Consider the following 19,723-nt stretch of genomic DNA (forward strand, 5'->3'; position numbering starts at 1 on the left):
TGGTTAAGGCACAAGGTCAGACACTGAATGGTGGCTGCTGGGTCCCTGCTGCTGGGCCTTGCCCACGAACTGCTCACTCTAGCCTTCACCAGGGGCAGCAGTCTAAGAGTGACTGTTTTGTGTTAAAATGCTCAATAAGCAGGTCTTTTCCTCCCAACCTTTATCCTCCTTTCTCAGGCCCACATTAGATCCTATGGAGCCAATGGATGTTTGAGGGAGCGGGTAATGTAAACTTAGTGGAAGGTTGCATTTCGGTAGCGCACTGGTGCATTTAAAGGTTTTTAATGGGTGTGGTTTTGGTGCGAGGGAAGGCTCACCAGTTTGCTTCTTATATAAAAATGATGGAATAGGTTTTATTTCACTGTTAACTCGAACTGTATTTGCAAAGGAACATGCTATGCGTTTAAGAGTTTTGTAAGTTCCAATAGTTAAAAAAAAATTTATATATATCAACTGTTCTTGAATATGATGGCCCCATTGTGACAAAAAACCGGGGCTTACATGTCCGCTTTTGTTTGATTCTGTCACTGACCAAATGAAGCTACTTTACTGCTAATCATGGCCTGTAAGTCACCCGCACTACCTGTGCTTTGTTTCTTTCATGCATCTGTTGTGCATTTCTGTAGCCATTTGGGTTGAGGTTTTCCTTCACCTTTTTTCACTGTAAATCACCCCTTAATTACCCTCACCGTCAACCTGCATAGTGTTGAGGTTTGCTATGCAACCTTATACATTTACCGGTAATGCCTCCACACACATACTTGATCATGGGCTGCTGCTCCATTTCTGTCTCCTGGGGATCTCTGCTCCACTTGAACTTCTTCAGGTAATCCTTGCCCTTCATTTACATTTGCATGAGATCTCTGCTCCACCTCCACCTTTTCAGGGATTCCCTGCTTAAAATGAGTGTTTGTGACCGTTATTTTCATATAAATATACATAGATCAACAGTTCTTTGCACCAACTATACGGTGGTTGATCCATGTGTGGAGCATTAGTTCTTTCCCCAATTTCAGACTAGAAAGCATAAGGGAGCTTTTGAAAAAATCTTTTTTGTAGATCTTGGCAGTACAGAATCCTAGTTGCAAACCTTTCTTACATCAGATCCCACGTTGCTGGGCTTTCGAAGTAGTCGAAAAACAAAGATTTTTAAACATTAAAACACCAGTTATGACGTAGTCTAAATTCTGAAATGAGTTGTTCGTTCACAGAAACATGTAATTGGTTTTATTTTGGGCCTTTTGTGTTATGCTACAAAGATCTTGGCTTATCAAATCATTTTGCCATGAAAAACAGCTCAGCTTTCAGGGTTTCAAAAGTATGGCTATTTTTCCTTAAGCCAACATTAAGAAGCAAAGAGTGAAAGATTACTTTTAAGTTATAGAGGGATTAGCAAACATACTAGTCAGTGGATCAGAATATTACTCTGAAGTGAGCCATAGATAGGGCAACAGATGGTGAGGTCCCGGGTAGGGTAAACCACGTTTACCATGAAAATTTTTGCCCGCGGGGAATCAACGCGGTTGTTACGACTACCGCGTTGATTCCGCATACCGGGGGGGGGGGGGGGGGGGGAAAGGTGTTGATTTAAAATCCAACACCTTCCCTACTGTCCGCACAGACTGGAGTTGAAATAGTAAATTAAACTATTCCAACATCCAGCGCCCCCCCCTCAGCAAGTCGTTGTTCCGACTTGCGGAGTAATGGTATGCGGAATCACAACGCGGTAGTTATAACGCCCGCGTTGTGATTCCCTGCAGGCAAAAATTCAAAAGGGCCAACTATATCACCCTATATAACTAATATTTGCCTGATCACTATCATGTGCGACATGTCAGAAGCCTCACACCTGCTATTATACCACACTCGGAAAGCTGGCCTAGACCAGGCTGGACAATATCTTTGTGAATCAAATGTGAATGCTTAGTTGTGTGGGGCTTGTTTCAAGCTTCCACTGAAAGTTGGGCAGATTGTGTAGAAACTCTGCCTGTCTTCTACCCCCAAGAAGAATTGGTGAAAAGGAAGCTCCTTAGGCCAGGAGGGCTTCCCTGGATTGTTACTGTGCTTTGTTTGTAACATTTCCTAAAGTTGTACCCTCTTGCAGTGACTTTTGCAATGCCCGTTTAATCAGTCAGATCTGAGCACTACCAAAGTATTTCCTTTTTTATTTCGTGGGCAGATATCCAGCCTCTTGGAAATCTTGCTTTTCACCCTTTACTTCTACATGGTGCTGGGAGTACTGGGCATTAGGTGTGAAAGGCATCCATTTTTGACTTGTAAGCAGTAGTGTATACCTTTATGGGCAGAGGGCATCTCTGCATCTCGTTGTCCCTCTGACTGCTTTTCTTTTAGCTTTAGAGGGTGCATTACATGATCTGTGTACAGTCCCCTATATTTTTCTCTCCCAGTATTGTGTCCCTTGTATCCAGTATTTGTGTTTTTAATATGCAGTGGGGATCCCTTATTTTATTTCATTCCACGTTTTTAGTGATTGGAGCCTTTATTGATAACATGCTTTAAAGTGTTTGCTTAAGTAGAAGGCAAGGGCTTCTAGTGATGCCATGTCTCCACAGCCAGAGCCCGAACCACTATGTAGGGTCTACGTTTGGCTCCTATAGGAGGCATACTGACCTAAGTGGTTAATCACTTAACTTTTGATTTAATGCTGTTGCTTGTACCGAGCATAAGAGTTCAACTGGAGAAGCTGTGTCAATGTAAACAGTACCAGCCATAGTCCACCACTAAATATATACAAATCACTATTATCTTTAGCTCTAGTGTCAGCACTCTGTCACTCCCACAGTTGAAAACAAAGTGAGCAATAGACCTGTCATGCTTGCACAGTATCATTCTTGGCCTACTGATCTGGCATCAGCGATAACAACCGGCAGCATAATATCCTTCACCACTGAAATGCTTTCGGTCCCGTCTGGGAATCAGACTAGGTTTTCTATTGATGGTACGCTTGGGCATCCTTTTCCTCTGTATCTTAGTTTGTGTGTATTGACTTGCAAGGTGCCGGTTGGCCTTGGTGACAACTTTTCTTACTCTTCCCGCTAGCAAGTGTTCCACTGTCTTGGCCATGGAAACACAGCCAGGGCAGTTGCTACAGATGTCTTATTTTCTGGTACCTGAAAAGTGTGCTGCCATGTATATCCTCAGAGGCTATTGGACCTCCCGTTTGCTACCTGGACCCTGAGTTATTTTCACTGACAGGTGGAGGGTAGGCTGTTGGCCAGACATTCCTTTCTCCTAAACCTTTGGCTAGATTAGCCTTTCAGCATTCCCACTATCCCTGGAATCCCTTCATCTTTAATTTGGAACCTATTAAACTCCCAATAGTAGGATGCTTTATTCACCTCCCTACTTTGAAGGAAAATATTTGTTTAGTGTCCTCAACCAAACGTTGTCCAACGTGTGTTTTAAAAACTTTAAAAACAAATTGTCTCCTCTAGAAAATATGTAAAATTTCTCACATTGGCAGTTGCCAGTAGGTAGTTATAGTTACGTTAGCTGTACCATAGTAAAAGCGTTTTTTGTGTTAACACCTTTGGCCCCCCTTTGACAAATCTCCACAAAAATATCCAGAACGGTGCTGCTTTTTGACCAGTTTATGCATGTAAAGTTTCGGGGTGATTTGTCAAGCAGGGGTAGAGAAAAAAGGGGTCCCCCAAAAACTCAAAATTCCCATGCATTTTTCAGACCATTTTAGGAAGGGCTACAGCAGCATGGTTACGGCACTGGGATGCCCCTTTGCTGGGGCAGCCATGCGCTCTACACATTTTCTAACATAACCAAAACTGCTGAATGGAATTACACCAGATTTGGGAAGAAGCTAGATCTTAGTACTGCAGATTGTGCTTTTGGTGATTTGGTATAAATCTGGAGTAGTTTTTGAGAAATTTAAATTGAAAAATAATTGTATATCTGGATGGTTGGGTCCTCAAGAGCCTCAAGAGACTCCCATGAAAGCACTAATTTAAAAATAGAGCATTCTGATCGACCCAAGGAGCTTTATTTCCCTTGACCATCTCTCTCCTGTAGGAATCGGACTTCCGCAGGAGCGAGTGCTCTGATTGGTTGCCAGCAACATGAGGAAAATGTTGCTGGCAGCTATTACAGGTCTCTGGGATTGAATCCCCTGTCCTTAAGTAAAAGAAGTAATATAAGGGAGCAGGGTAGAGAATACCCTGAACTGCTAGGGTTGGCCCCCTGGGGACAAAAACACAATCAGCAAAAATTAAGGTTGAAAAAAAAAAACACAATGGCAGCCAGGGCCACATTCACTAATTCTAGGTTGTGGGGAGCCCACTCCCTCCCAAGCCATTAAAGGCCCGGGGAGCCCTCCCCCTGACCCGGTATTTGCATATAAGGGGAATGAGGCCATGCACTTGCCTCTCTCCGGTCCTCCAGAGGCCCCGGAACCCCCTCCCCTTGTCTGATATCAATCATTAAGGGAAGGAGGACTATGCAGCTCCTCTCCCTAGCCTCTAAAGGCCCCCGGAAGGCCACCCACGGGTCTGGCTCACTAGCTATGCTCCAAGGAGCTCACCGCCAGGACATAGCAGTTTTCCCTAATGCACGAGCATGGGCAGGGAAAACGTTTTCCTCTTGCTTGGCGGGAGCATTTTTGAAACGCCCCGCCAAGCGGTGGCAAACAGTTTGCTCACAGCATGCAGGAGCTTTAAAAATGCTCCCGCCGGCTTGAAGCTGACTTTTGATCTGTTTTCCTGACCGCATTAGTAGCTGCTTAGTGCGGCTCCTGCATCACGAGGGGGACTGGCTGGGGGGGGGGGGGGTGCTGGTGCTTCCCCCATGGTACCCAGCAAGTGTATGGTGGGTGCCCTGTTTGAGCACCATGATACCCACCTTTAATAGTGCAGGCCCCAGGGTAATGGGGTCCCCTGTGTCAGATAAAGGCTCAGGTAGGGGGATGGGTTCCCCTGATCCTAATACGGCTCAGTTGTGGGGGTGTTTCCACTGCCCCCTCACTCTTTGATTAAAAAAAAAAAGGGGGGGCCAGGCTCGGGAGGGGCGCACGTTGCCCCCCTACCCTTTAAATAAACAATCAAGGTCCTGGGGAATGTGGTTCCCAGGGCCTGATAAGGCTCAGGGAGGGGGATCAACACAGCTCCCCTCCCCTTTAATAAAAACAAAAGAATGGCCTTGAGGGGATGAGGTCCCTAGGGCTTAATATGGCTCTGGAGCTCCACCCGTTTAAAAAAAAAAAAAAAAAAATGATCCTTTGGCCAATCACCCGATGGCTATGCGCAGGGATGTGGTGGTGTTGGCGTTATGTATGGTAATAAAATATGACTTTGATAAAAAAAAAAATCACTGGAAAAAGCCAAAGGTTAAAGTAACATCATAGTTGGGTGTAATATAAAGGTGTTCATTTTTTTTTTTTTTATCACTGGAAAAAACCAAAGGTTAAAGTAACATTATAGCTGGGCTAATGTCAGGGACATTAACGTTTTGAACTAAAAAAAAAACACATTCACCAGTTATAGTTAGCAGTCACTGATCACATGTTCTGACATCATTAATGGCATCACTGATAACCTCATCCAAGCTTCTTTTGTACACCTTGCTCTATAAATGGGTATAGCTTTACAGTTGTGAAAGTAAGTGTAAAAAAAGCTCAGAATAATATGAAGCATCATTAGCCCTATCATACATGCAAACCCACACAAGTAAAGGAAGCTTGTGTTATATTTATATATTTTTGAGTTGTATATAGTGCTAACTTGACCCAAAGGCATCAGAGGGCTCTCCCCCTCACACCTTTACAAAAGATGTGAGGGGGAGAGTTGTACAATAGAGTTTTACGTGTGTTGCAGAAGTATAATTTACAAGAGATATGCAACATTTACATAAGGTATAGGAGAAGGGAAGGGAAGGGAGGAGTCAAACATAGTAGGCCTTTTCAGGGAATTGTATATACAACTTTCCACTGAGGTATCGTAGATTAATTTTGATGAAGGCAAGTAGGCTATAGATTGGATTTTATAAAGGAAATAGATATATGTAGCGGGATATGTGCAGCATTGACCCTATATCATACACTTCATGGATAGCAGAGTTCATATAACTATGAACCACAGATGAAAGGGTAACCTATCCTGCACACCGTGTTAAATAGTTTTTCCCTGTACAGGTATATACAAAGTTCCTCCAGATACTGAAGCCCTATTACATTACTAATGCCCAGCTACGAAAGGCTTTACCTTTATGAGACCCCCTGACAGTTATTGAACCTACATTGAGAAATTAAGTGGATATAAGTAGAATCGTACGTACTGTTAACCCTCACTCTACGGAGAGAGTTTACTCTGTACCACACTGTTTGCAGACAGTGAAATTCTCATGCGAAAGAAACCACAGAGTATTTAAAAGTATTTACTAAGAGCAGTGTACACTTTATGCAAAACCTGTCCAAAGAGACTATTCACCTGAAATAACCAAGGTCTGAAGGTGCTAAGTCATACTACCTGTAGCCTTCATACTGCGGTGAAAACTTTACAGATGGGAATTCTTCTGAAGCAAAACAAGCACATTTACATAGGTTAGCACCTGGTGCGCACAGTCTTCTACGGTAAGTAAATATTGTCATGCTGAGACAATTCTGTTTTATAGGTCAAGGATGTTTACAACACTTCGTATGTAGTACGTAGAATCTTTGCCCTGATAAAACTCAGCAGCGCCAAAAACTTGTCTGGAACATAATGAACACAAGTTGCCAACTGTCACCTGCACACAATTACTCTTCAGTACAAAGATTTATATAATATGTTCAATACCTCTAGACACCTATGGTGTCTTAAGAGCACATGTGTTTTGTAAGCACTTACACCGATTAGCTGGACCCCGGCTGTACAAAACTAGATAGAAAAGTTAAATGGCAGTTACCTGCCACTATGTAAGGTACAAAATAAAACTAACGTGCTCATTGGATGATGTCATCAAAGAGGTCATAGAGCATGTCATGAGTGAAGTAATACGTGAGTGCATGGCGGGGCGCAAGTTATAGCTCAGCTAACTATAACTGGTGAATTTCAGGTTGATTTTTTGTTTAGATCGTTAATGGCACTGACCTATTCACCCAACTATAACGTTACTTTATCCTTTGTTTTTTACAGTGTATGTATGTATTTGTGTGTATATATATATATATATATATATATATATATATATAATTTGCTTCTCATGACCAGAATAAAAATTGTTTGCCAACAATCTATATTGTCTCACAACCCACTTTCTAAAAGTCATAAATTTTGAAAAGTTGACTCTAGTGGTGAAATATCCTAGTGCAAAGTATTTACCTGAGCAGCGTAGCCATTTGCTCGAACTCGCAGTTGTGCTTGCCAGTTGTTGACTCTGACATAAGTGCTAGGGATAGTGTTTCTGATAAATAAGTACAGAAAGTACTTTTACTTAGAAGCCGTGTTTCAGCTAGGAACAGTTGAACAGCCTGATCATTCTTCCATTCCCAAACTCCTCTCTCTCACTTTGAGTACTTAGTCTTCTTAAATCTATGAAAGGGTGTACTCTCATAACTCTTCTTTCTCTCAAAGTCTACACCTCTATCCATTTATTTTTCTCTCTCTGGCAACATCAGATACTGAAGTTTAAGGACATGTAGCTTTAGGAAGGGTGTCTGCTCCTCTAGCATGACTATCTGTGGCAAATCACAATGCCCTGACTCCCACATCTTGCAGGACATCCATCACACTGCTACAAGACACAGGTTGCTACTGCTGTAAGACTGCAAAGGTTCCCTGAAGAGGTAGGTGGAAAATAGGAATAGGTGGCACTCTATCCTAGCCCCTTTGAACCCCCTGGAGGCCGAAATTAGGTGACCCAGTGTAGCAGGAAGAGTGAAAAAGTGAGGTGTCTACAAGACAAATTAAATTATTGATGGCATTTAAGAGAAAGTGAATCTTTAGCAGCCATCTTAATTTCCGGCTTACTTCACTAGGAACCGGACCCAGGAATCTAATGCAGCAACATAATTAAGGGATATCAACTAGCAACCAATCTTGAAAGACTCTTGAGGACGATGATCCTGTTGACTGAGTATGGTGGCTTCCAAGGGCTATTATCTGACCTCCGTTGCTTGATCAAGGTATCCAAGAGGATTAACACCACCTAACTGAAGATTTATAGTGAAACGTCCCTGCAGCTTACCACTTGGCATTTGTGTTTTTTCAAATAGCTCAGCTGCTTTGGTCTTATTGGAGATTTAAGAACAAGAGATTGTCTGTGGAGAAATGAAGACCATTAAGACATGAATGACTCCCAAGGGGTGCTGTAGGATTCATGAAAGAGTTTGGCTTTGCAGTTCATCGCACTATATTGCTTCATTCTTTTTGAGACCGTTGTCAAAGTGCACCCACTTTAGGAGTTGACATAGGAACCATAGGATTTGTTACTTCATCAGGGTCTGTACTGTCCCACGTTCAACTTTTTGCAGCTGCTTGCTGACTTAAACATCACAGTGTACATTTTCAATGGACGTGATGATCCCCAGCTGCTTATGTGTCTGGATGAGGAAAGTAAAGGCACTCATCAGACAGTGAATATTCCACATGTACATGGCTTTGTAGCTGCTATGACTAATTAGATACATGTTCGCTCAGTAGGCGACCAGACAACCCACTGTGTTGTGCCAGGCTGCTACCATCAATAGTATGGTGCTGCAGCCATCAGTGGCTCCTCCTGTGATTTGGCCTAACAAGTGAACCCTGCAGCATGCCACCTGGATTACAATACTATCAGCGTTCATATGTTGTATGAAGTGCTTGACTAGATTTGTATCTTTTCTGAGAAGTTGTTAGATGTACACCTCCCTGTTAACGTGGTTGAGAGCCTTCTCTTCAACCTTCAGTAGAAGTGAGTTTATCATGGGTGTTTAGGGTTTTGTTCTTTATAAACATCCAAAGTACCTCTGTAACGTTTAATAAGCCTTTCTTTGCAGTTGATTTCAAGTTTGTGTAATGTTGCCCTCTTTGCCAACAATAAATGCAAAGACACCCTTTCTTTAACTTCACTTCAAGACTAACCACCTAAGTCAATGTTTTGTGGCTTCTGGCAATAGATAAAATCCTCGCCTTGCAATCCAAATTGCTCAACCATCAAATCAGTCGACTAGTAGGCTTGTTCATCCTTTGCAATGTGAATTGAAGCATCCATTCTAAATACATTTAATTGGAATTAAAAATATACATGGGTGTTTACTTACTAGTTTGCACTGTTTGAAGTAAGTACAAATCTAGGCTATTTACATGTGTGAAAAAAAGATTTGCAGTTTCAAGTGTTAGTTTTTGAGGATTCGCAAATATATGTAGCTCAAGGATTAGACTATATCCGGTAGTAAATAGTGGACACACTTCTCTCTGCCTAGGCAGCCTTCTGTCTGAGTAAGTCTGATCTAGAAGACTGGAGTTGCGGTAGCAAAGTTCAACCAAAGTCCTTATCCCGCCCTCGCCACAATGAATAAGCATAGTTAAATTGAGTCAGCCTGTGTCTCATGTCCTTTAACTTATAATTGGATATCAGAAAAATGCTAGCCGTAAGTGCGTCTTAACTAGACACTTGCATATCATTTTGTGCATGCAAAGATGTGATGGACATTTGTTTGCAGTTTGGCTAAAAGCCAGGAAGATGTATATAGACTTTATCGGTAACCCCCTGCTTTGGGCTCAGCAAAATAGCACCTTGTTTTTTGAAAGATAGGTCATTGCTCAGATTGGTCGTTGTTTGGATTGAGCATTCATTGCAAAAGTATCTGGTCAGCTTGGCTATGAGCTGCATCAGTGATTAGGGATCTTGATGCAGACAATGGATCATTCTTTTCGGAGACACTTCTAGAGTTTGGAATTGCCTCAAAGAGCCAAAGTGAAGCCCACATGTATAGGCATTTTTTCAGGGTGCACAAATCCTGTGAAGACAGGGTTTTCCAGTGCGAAACCTTAACATAATCGACTAATACCCTTGAAACTCATTATAAGAGGAAATATAAATGGCACCCTGAACATTCTGAATTCCCTGTAACGTCCAATGTTTACTTCTGTGAACGCGAAGTAGAGGATGCCAATAATGCACAATAACTTATTTCGCCTGTTTACTGCAAATGCTGAGGTGTTACCAGTTATAGGTATATATCTCCTAGAAATTCCTGTTTCACACATATACATTTTTAATGTCTTCTGCACCATCTTTCATTTCCAGGCTTCGCATACATATAACCTCCAGATGATCCTGACTTCACATATATACCTTCCGGCAAATCCCTGAGATACCTACTCTCTCCCCCCTGTCATTCCCTACACTTCTCCAGGAGAACCCTTCATCCAGATTATTTATGTGGCTCTTACATCAGAGACCACAAATAAGCGTTCCTTGTGCCACCTGCATGCCTTCATGGATCCTGGCTGTATATATACATTTCCTTTTGTTGCATTTGCCAACTGCATGCCTCCTTTTGAATGTTTGTACCAAATATACCCCTTCCTAGGTGACCCTGTGCTACCTGTTCTAATGCGTCTTTATAGATTCCCCCGTCTTAGGCACTCCTGAACCAGCTTCAGGTGTTTGTGTGGTTTGTACCTTACATCTGTATTTTCCTGAGGCATTCCCTGTGCAAACGTATTAGATGGCCATATTCTTTGCATATTTCTTCACATGAGAATTGTTGGGGCACCTTAATGTGTTATACTCTTTTCCCACACTGGCTTCACCAAAGATATCCTTGTGCCTACTGTAGTCTTTGTAGCTGGATGCCCCATATCTCCCTTCTCTGGCATTTGTCATCTTTCCTTAATATATGTCTATATACCTCACACTTCACAGGAAATTCATGCCAGCTGACTTGTTCTGGGTCCCGGACATTAGATGAATCTCCCTAAGGCACCCATTTGAAACCTATGGTTCATTTTGTGGATCTATGTTCCATCACTACCTCACCTAGAATATGCCTTTGCATGCTGAACACTTTGGCTTTACAAATCACACACATCTTGCTCTGGTTTCCCTGTCTCATTTACTTCATGTTCTGGGTCATTTGCCAATCCATGCATCCATGATTTTACTCATACCTTTCTTGCAGAAGCCAGTTTCCCCTTTCTTATCCCACTTGTATGTCTCTCTATGGTTTGGTGCTGGTGTCTGTCTTTGCTGTCTGTTTTTTAAAAAGATTTTTTGGCTTGGGCGGGGTTTATTTTGGTGGAATTCCGAATCTAATCTTCTTGATGCTTTTAAATAACAGATACCGAATTCCAAATAAACATCAAACAGGAAAATTCAGATCTAAATCTGGCTGGATGCAAAGATATAGTTACTGCAGAAGATTTGGAGATCTTTAAGCAGGCTCGGGAGCTGTCGTTGGAGGTAAGTGTGCCGATGGCAGCTGGCTGTGTGCCGCTCTAATTTTCTGTGGTTTGATGCTGAGCACAGTTGCCTCTTCTTTTACATGCAAGTGCTTTTTTTGCTGGGCATTTTGTGTTTAGTCACTCATTTTGAATGGTTAATTCTTTAACTGCAAAGAAGATGCTCACCAAATGGGCAGTCATGCCTTGCCGGTTGAATAAAAAAAAATATGAACAATGGTTCCAAAAGGGAAGCAATTATTTACATTTGAAAGAAATCAAACTTCACAAAACACAGCATTAGTAGATCAAAAAGATTAATCAATATTAAACAATGAATAGTATTTGCAAAAAACACAATAGTTTATTTTTTGAGATTCATTTGAGTATCAACTCATTTATCAATTCATTGGAATATGGACGAAAAATGAAGAAGGCTGTATATACAATAATATTTACAAAAAAGCGACGCAGTGACAAAGTGAATAAGGTGACTAAGTGTAGTAGTGAAAATGCAAGTATTTACAATATATATACGTAATTATCAATAAAACACACAAATATTTTTTTGCAGAGAATCACAAAAAACGTCCTCAGTTTAATTATGAATAAAGAATAAACCTTGTAAGGCACATGTCCTAATTATTTTATAGTATGTACAAGGAATTCCAATTGATACGGGACTGTAGAGCCGTCAACGTTTCGACCCTATAGCAACCAGTCGTTGTACATAGTCATATCGGGTCTTCTTCAGGACACAGGAAGTGTATAACAGCCTACACAAGATAAACATATATAGATCAGTATCTAAGCTGTGTTAAGGATTTTGTGATAAGGAAAACAAGAAGTTTCCCATCAACTCACCAAAAGTTCAGGTGACGAGACAGATGTTTCCCAAATTGCAGTTATTGCCACTCGATTTCAATCTGAAGGGACTACCTGGTGACATGTGTACTCATTAGTACGCATATAATGAATGCGAAAGGTATTTAATTTAATTTACGGCATTAGGAACATAGAAAGTTAATTACCAGAGTCGTAGAGATTCTTGATTCGTCTTGGTCTAATTTGTAAGTTTTTTCGGTCTCTTTATAATCTGTTTATCAAAACCTGTTGTGGGTATAAACCCAAAAGGAGATAATCAGAATTGTATTTATATGACTAAAATCGGGTACCGTTATAAATTAATGAACCCAGTAATTGCTCACCTGACTTCAAGGTAGAGATTTTGCTTATAGTGCTGTAGACATGAAAACCGAAAAAACTTACAAATTAGACCAAGACGAATCAAGAATCTCTACGACTCTGGTAATTAACTTTGTATGTTCCTAATGCCGTAAATTAAATTAAATACCTTTCGCATTCATTATATGCGTACTAATGAGTACACATGTCACCAGGTAGTCCCTTCAGATTGAAATCGAGTGGCAATAACTGCAATTTGGGAAACATCTGTCTCGTCACCTGAACTTTTGGTGAGTTGATGGGAAACTTCTTGTTTTCCTTATCACAAAATCCTTAACACAGCTTAGATACTGATCTATATATGTTTATCTTGTGTAGGCTGTTGTACACTTCCTGTGTCCTGAAGAAGACCCGATATGACTATGTACAACGACTGGTTGCTATAGGGTCGAAACGTTGACGGTTCTACAGTCCCGTATCAATTGGAATTCCTTGTACATACTATAAAATAATTAGGACATGTGCCTTACAAGGTTTATTCTTTATTCATAATTAAACTGAGGACGTTTTTTGTGATTCTCTGCAAAAAAATTTGTGTGTGTTTTATTGATAATTACGTATATATATTGTAAATACTTGCATTTTCACTACTACACTTAGTCACCTTATTCACGGTCACTGCGTCGCTTTTTTGTAAATATTATTGTATATACAGCCTTCTTCATTTTTCGTCCATATTCCAATGAATTGATAAATGAGTTGATACTCAAATGAATCTCAAAAAATAAACTATTGTGTTTTTTGCAAATACTATTCATTGTTTAATATTGATTAATCCTTTTGATCTACTAATGCTGTGTTTTGTGAAGTTTGATTTCTTTCAAATGTAAATAATTGCTTCCCTTTTGGAACCATTGTTCATATTTTTTTGATAAAGCCCAGGTTCCTTGGGTTATAGGGTTACCCCTGTTTGTTTAACTTTTGCCGGTTGAATAGATATTCCTTTTTAGGAGGAGAGGTGGATTTTCAATATGTGATCCAAATTTTCTAAGGAGGATTCTTACTGATATTGCCAGTAAGATTATTTTCTGTGCTGGGCACCAATCATGCTTGGCTGGTTATGTTTAAAGTTGCCTCCCTCACTTTGCTCCATTAGTCAGTATGTGGGGATCACCAGTTTCTGCCTGTGGTATTTGGAATATGGCTATACCATCAAACTACTCACATTTTTACATTCTGAAATAAAAATTGACTTCCATCAAGTCCTGGTTTTTAAGTTAAGAATAGGGTGTTACACTTGCTTGTTTTGCAGCGTGAATCTTTCTGGATTCACTATGCTGTGCATTATTCCGCGATCTTGTGGTTGGGTCCGGATTCGTAGTCTTTCCTTTGTGGTTTTTTTTTTTTTTTTTTTTTTTTTGTAGCCCAGGTGGGCGGTGACGACCCACCATTTGGTGCACCTCTCGTGACGTCGTCGTGCTTCCTGCGGAAGTCCCACCTTTGGGGCGCCATCTTCAGATTCTTTTTTCCGCCGTTGGGTCTGGATCGTCATCGGGAAGCTCCAGAGATACAATCGAAGGAAGAAGAAGGAAAAGCGAGTTTAGTCGATAAATAACTACGAAGATATCACAGGAAAGGAATATTTCACATCAGGAGCGCGAAGAAGGAAGTGTTCCACCCCTTTTTCTTCGACGCCCTTGGAGAATGCGCACTCAGAGGCCCTGAGCGCAATGGACAAGACGCCATTCAAGTTCTGCCCTAACTGCCACCACAAGTTCGCGCAAAAGGACCAGCATCCGGTCTGCAACCTCTGCCTACCGGTCGACCACCAGAGCAAGGACTGCAACGCCTGCTCAGCCTTCGCGCCGAAGACGCTCCGGGTGAGAGAACGTCAGCGAAGAGCCAACGCCAGCATGGATGGCAAGGGTAAGGCCCCGTCGCTCTACGATCTGGGCCTCTCCACAGACTATGAGGACAACGTCGCCGAGGGACCCGAAAACTTCACGGTCGTAGAGACCGACAAGAAAAACGAAGACTAGGTAAGAGAATCGTCGAGCTCAAAACACACGAAAGTGCCTCGAAAACCCGAGGGTGACTCGAGAAAATCGGAGTCAAAGTCCACGAAGGGAGCCACGAAAACTTCGACGACCAAGGGCGGGACCATGGACAAGAGGCCGAGCGGATCCTTCGAGAAGGACTCCCTGATGCCGAAAGACGCCGAAAGGCAAGGTTCGTCAAAGACAACCCATGAAACGTGGCGCTCGCCGCAGAAGGACAGGTCGGCGTCGACGCAAGTTCCGTTGAAGAGGCCCGCGGTCGACGCCGAAAGCATCTCCGAAATGAAGAAGAAGAAGAGGCGGCTCGAGGCCGAAATGGAGAACATCCTTCAGAGGAAGGAGTTCGACGCCAAGATGGAGGAATACAAAATTCCAACGGCTCCACTGACGAACGTCGTCGAAATCGAGGACGAATTCGACACCGAGGGGCTGGGGAGAGATCTCGAAGAGGAAGACAAGACCTGTTATGAAGGCGAACCCGAGGAAGAAGACCAGCAGTCGTTCTACAGCTCGGCGCCATCAACCAGCCACGACGTCGAATGGCAGGATCTCGACACCGAGAACCCCGAGGAGCCCGTGGACACGTACCCTTCGAGGCCTTCTCCACCCAACGACATCGGGGTGTACAATATGGTGGTCAGGAGCGCAGCGACGGCCTTCGGCGTGAAGCTGGACGAGGAGAGGCCGAAAGCAGATTTTCTCCTCGAGACCCTGCTCCCCATCCAGACGAGGAGCCAATTCCTTCCCATGCTACAAAGTGTGATGAATCAGGGGAGAGAGGCCTTTAAAGAACCAGCGACCTGCCGTTCAATCACGCCCAGGACGGAGAAGAAATATAAGCACTCTTCTCTGGACCCCCCTTACATCAAGGGTAGTATCACGGCCGACTCCATCATAGCTTCCACGGCCAGGAGAAGGGCCAACGTGCCAGCAACTTCGGGGCCACCACCAGATAAAGAAAGCAGGAGGATAGACCTCACGGGAAGAAAGGTCGAGAGGAACGCCGCAATGCACTGGCGCATGGCGAATTCCAATGTACGTCTCAATAGGCACCAGTACCAGCACTGGGACGAGATGGGGGAGCTAGTAAAACACCTCCCCGAAGAATACCGCCAAAGAGCCTCCCACCTGGTGGAGGAAGGTAAAAACATCGCCAACTCTTGTATAAAGACGGCGCTGGACGGGGCAGAGACTTCGGCAAGACTAATGGCCATAGGGGTCACCGAGAGAAGACATGCATGGCTAAGAATCTCGGGATTCAAACCGGAGGTGCAGAACAACATCCTTAGCACCCCCTTCAACGGAGAGACACTGTTCGGAGCAACAGTAGACGAGAAACTCACCCAGCTGAAAACGAAACGGCGAGGTCCATGGGGGCCCTACAGCTAAGGGGATGAGGAGAGGCAATCCCTCTAGGAGACCCTACGGTCGGGGAGGAAGCCAGCAGGGTGCGTCGCACCAGGCGTTCCAGCAGGGTCAGCAGGGTGATAGTCACGGACAACAAGGTCAACAGAAGCAAAACTGGCAGTACCAGCCTCGGGCCAGTCCTTTCGCGGGAGAGGGAACGGACGTGGCCAGAGGAGGAGAGGGGGTGACCAACCCTCATCAAAGTGACTCAGCACGCAGGAGGACGCCTACCCCCGACATGCCCCCAAGGGTGAGGCGCAATGCAGTAACATCAAGGGGGAGAGAAGAATCAAAAGCCTATGAGCATCCAACACCAGTAGGCGGAAGGCTGAGGTTCTACCTTCAGGAGTGGCGGCGTATAACCACAGACAAGTGGATACTGAACGTCATGCAATACGGATACTGCGTGGATTTGGAGAAAAGACCTCCAAACAGAAGACCAAGGGGAAGACAGAGATCAGCTCAAGAACTAGCCCTACTCAGAGAAGAAACCCTGAAACTACTAGAAAAAAGAGCCATAGAGGCAGTGCCGTTCAGAGAACGCAACAAGGGGGTCTACTCAAACTATTTTGTGGTCCCGAAAGTAGACTGAAACGTCAGACCCATCCTGGACCTCAGATACCTAAACAAGTTCATCAGAACGCAGAAGTTCAAAATGACTTCACTGCAGGAGGTGCTTCCCCAAATAAGAGACGGGGACTTCATGGTCACCGTGGACCTCAAGGATGCCTACCTACACATTCCAATAAACAGAAGGCACAAGGGACTTCTAAGGTTCAACATCGACCAGGAACACTACCAGTTCACAACCCTGGCCTTCGGACTAAAATCGGCGCCAAGGGTTTTCACAAAATGCCTGTCGGCGGTCGCGGCCCACCTACGAAGGCAGGGGATCCATGTCTACCCCTACGTAGACGACTGGCTGGTCAAGGCAAACACACGCGAAAAGTGCGAGAGGCACGCAACACGCGTGACCGACACTCTGTCGAACCTGGGGTTCTCGATACACTGGGGGAAGTTATCGCTGGAACCGGAGCAGGTGAAGATTTTCCTGGGAGCAAAAATCAGCTCCCTGAACAGCACAGTGGTGCCCAGGAGAACAGAGGCCCTACTGAAGGAGACGCGTCTCTACCAGAAGGGGCGAGCTCGGACAGTGAGGTCAGTGAGCAAGATGATGGGGATGATGGCGTCATGTATCCAGCTGGTGCCGAATGTACGCCTGCACATGAGACCATTCCAAGAATGGCTACAACAGCAATGGTCACAAGCAAGCGGCAGTTGGGAAGATCTAGTGGTTGTTACGCACGCAGTGCAGGAGGAGATGACTTGGTGGAACAGAGACAACATGACAGCAGGGAGAAGCCTGACACCACCAAACCCAACAATGACCATTACCACGGACGCATCGCAAAAGGGATGGGGAGCGCACATGGACAACCTCAGAGTGAGGGGTCTGTGGGTTCCAGCAGATGCGGTACTCCATATCAATTACCTCGAATTGAAAACCATCCTGCTAGCCCTGAAGGCATTCCAGAGGCACCTGTACAACCAGAGGGTGTTGGTTCAAACAGACAACACCACGGCAATGTTCTACATCAACAAGCAGGGGGTGGACACAGTCGTTCCCTCTCTCCTCTCTGGCACAGGAGATTTGGAGATGGGCCATACCTCTCAGGATAGATCTACTGGCAATTCACCTTCCAGGGAAGGACAATGTGGAGGCAGACTGGCTAAGCAGGCAGACCTCGGCATCACACGAGTGGGAGCTCAATGGCCAGGAAACGGAGAAGCTTTTCCAGAGATGGGGAACTCCCACAATAGACCTGTTTGCAACACGCCAAAATGCAAAATGCCAAAGCTTCGCGTCCAGGCAACCAGATCAGCAATCCCAAGGAAATGCCCTATGGATAAGCTGATCGAGGACATTTGCCTACGCCTTTCCACCGATACCCCTGTTGCACAGAGTGCTCGACAAGTGCAGAACCAGCAACATGACTCTGATCCTAGTGGCTCCGCAGTGGGCAAGGCAGACATGGTTCTCACAAATTCAAGAAATGGCACAGGGCAATCCCCACAGGTTCGAGAGAAGAAGGGACCTGCTCTCCATGCAAAACGGAGAGGTCCTGCATCCGGAGCCAGAGAGCCTCAACCTGGCGGCATGGCTCCTGAAGACCTAGAGTTCGCTCACCTTAAATTGCCTCCTAGCACTATGCGGGTGCTGCGGGAGGCATGGAAACTAACTACACGAAAATGCTACAGCGCCAAATGGCAGAGATTTACTGTGTGGTGCAGGAAGAAGGGCCTGCAAAACAGAATGACTAGAGACTCAACAGTACTGAGGAACCTCACACACCTTCTAAAGAGTAACCTCTGCTCGAGCTCCCTAAGGGTACACCTAGCGGCGATCGTAGGCTACACCAGAGGTGAGAAGGGTGGAAGTTTCTTCACTTCGCAGGTGGTGAGGAGATTCATGGAAGGAGCCAAAAGAATTGCCCCTCCTAAACGGTTGCCGCCGCCAGCATGGAACCTCAACGTGGTACTGACGGAGCTCATGAAGGCACCGTTTGAACCCATTCACAGGGCCACACTGCAAATGTTGACGATGAAAACGGCCTTTCTGGTGGCCATAACCTCACTATGCAGGGTGAGCGAGCTTCAAGCGCTAACGCTACAGGAACCCTACATTCAGATTCACAAGGACAGGATAGTCCTGAGAACAGACCCACACTTCATGCCCAAGGTGGTGTCGGCGTTCCACATGAACCAGAGTATTCAGATACCGAGTTTCTTCCAAAACCCGACTTCAAACGCAGAAAGGGCTCTGCACACCCTCTACGCTAGAAGAGCGGTGATGCACTACATTGAGAGAACCAAGGAACTCAGGAAATCAAAGCAGTTGTTTGTGTCCTTTGCTACTAGCTTCATGGGTAGACCAGTGACTAAGGGCACCATCGTTAGATGGATTGCCCTCACTATTCAATTCTGCCACAAACAGGCTGGACAGGAGCTAGCAGAGGGGCCTCAGGCTCACTCCACAAGGAAGAAGGGGGCCACCGTTGCCTTCCTGGCGAACACGCCCATTCAGGACATATGTCTAGCGGCAACTTGGGCATCTGTGCACACGTTCACGAAACACTACTGCGTGGACATTCAGATGAACAAGGAAGCACAGGTTGGACAGAAGGTGCTTCAACACATTTTCAACGACCAACGCTCATCTACCACCCAGCCGCCACAAAGTTAGGAAAACCGCTACAAAGTCTATGCACCGCATAGTGAATCCAGAAAGATTCACGCTGCAAAACGAATAGTTTCTTACCTGTCGGTGTAGTTTTGCAGCTTGAAGATCTTTCTGGATTCACTAGCGAACCCACCCACCTCCGCCAGTAAGATGAGGCTGGAGAAAGAGGGGGTGAAATGAAAACATCAGAAGGAATAAAAAGGTACAGAAAATGGACTGAAGGACTAATCAATCGCCTAGGGTTAAAAAAAAAAAAAAGGGAAAAAAGAACCCGAAGATGGCGCGCCAAAGGTGGGACTTCCGCAGGAAGCACGACGACGTCACGAGAGGTGCACCAAATGGTGGGTCGTCGCCGCCCACCTGGGCTACAAAAAAAAAAAAAGGAAAGACTACGAATCCGGACCCAACTACAAGATCGCGGAATAATGCACAGCATAGTGAATCCAGAAAGATCTTCAAGCTGC

At 44.5% G+C, this 19,723-nt stretch overlaps 1 protein-coding gene across 2 annotated transcripts in view; it reads left to right on the forward strand.

Moving 5' to 3' along the window:
• KAT6B (lysine acetyltransferase 6B) overlaps positions 1–19,723 on the forward strand; it is a 517,655-nt gene that overhangs the window by 388,179 nt on the left and 109,753 nt on the right. For both annotated transcript variants that reach the window (XM_085608735.1, XM_085608736.1), the window contains exon 8: positions 11,270–11,391. In XM_085608735.1, coding sequence (XP_085464861.1) covers positions 11,270–11,391 — 122 coding nt within the window. The remainder of the gene's footprint in view (positions 1–11,269; positions 11,392–19,723) is intronic.

The sequence above is a fragment of the Triturus cristatus genome, chromosome 1_2 (assembly GCF_964204655.1).
Source record: "Triturus cristatus chromosome 1_2, aTriCri1.1, whole genome shotgun sequence".
NCBI lineage: Eukaryota > Metazoa > Chordata > Amphibia > Caudata > Salamandridae > Triturus > Triturus cristatus.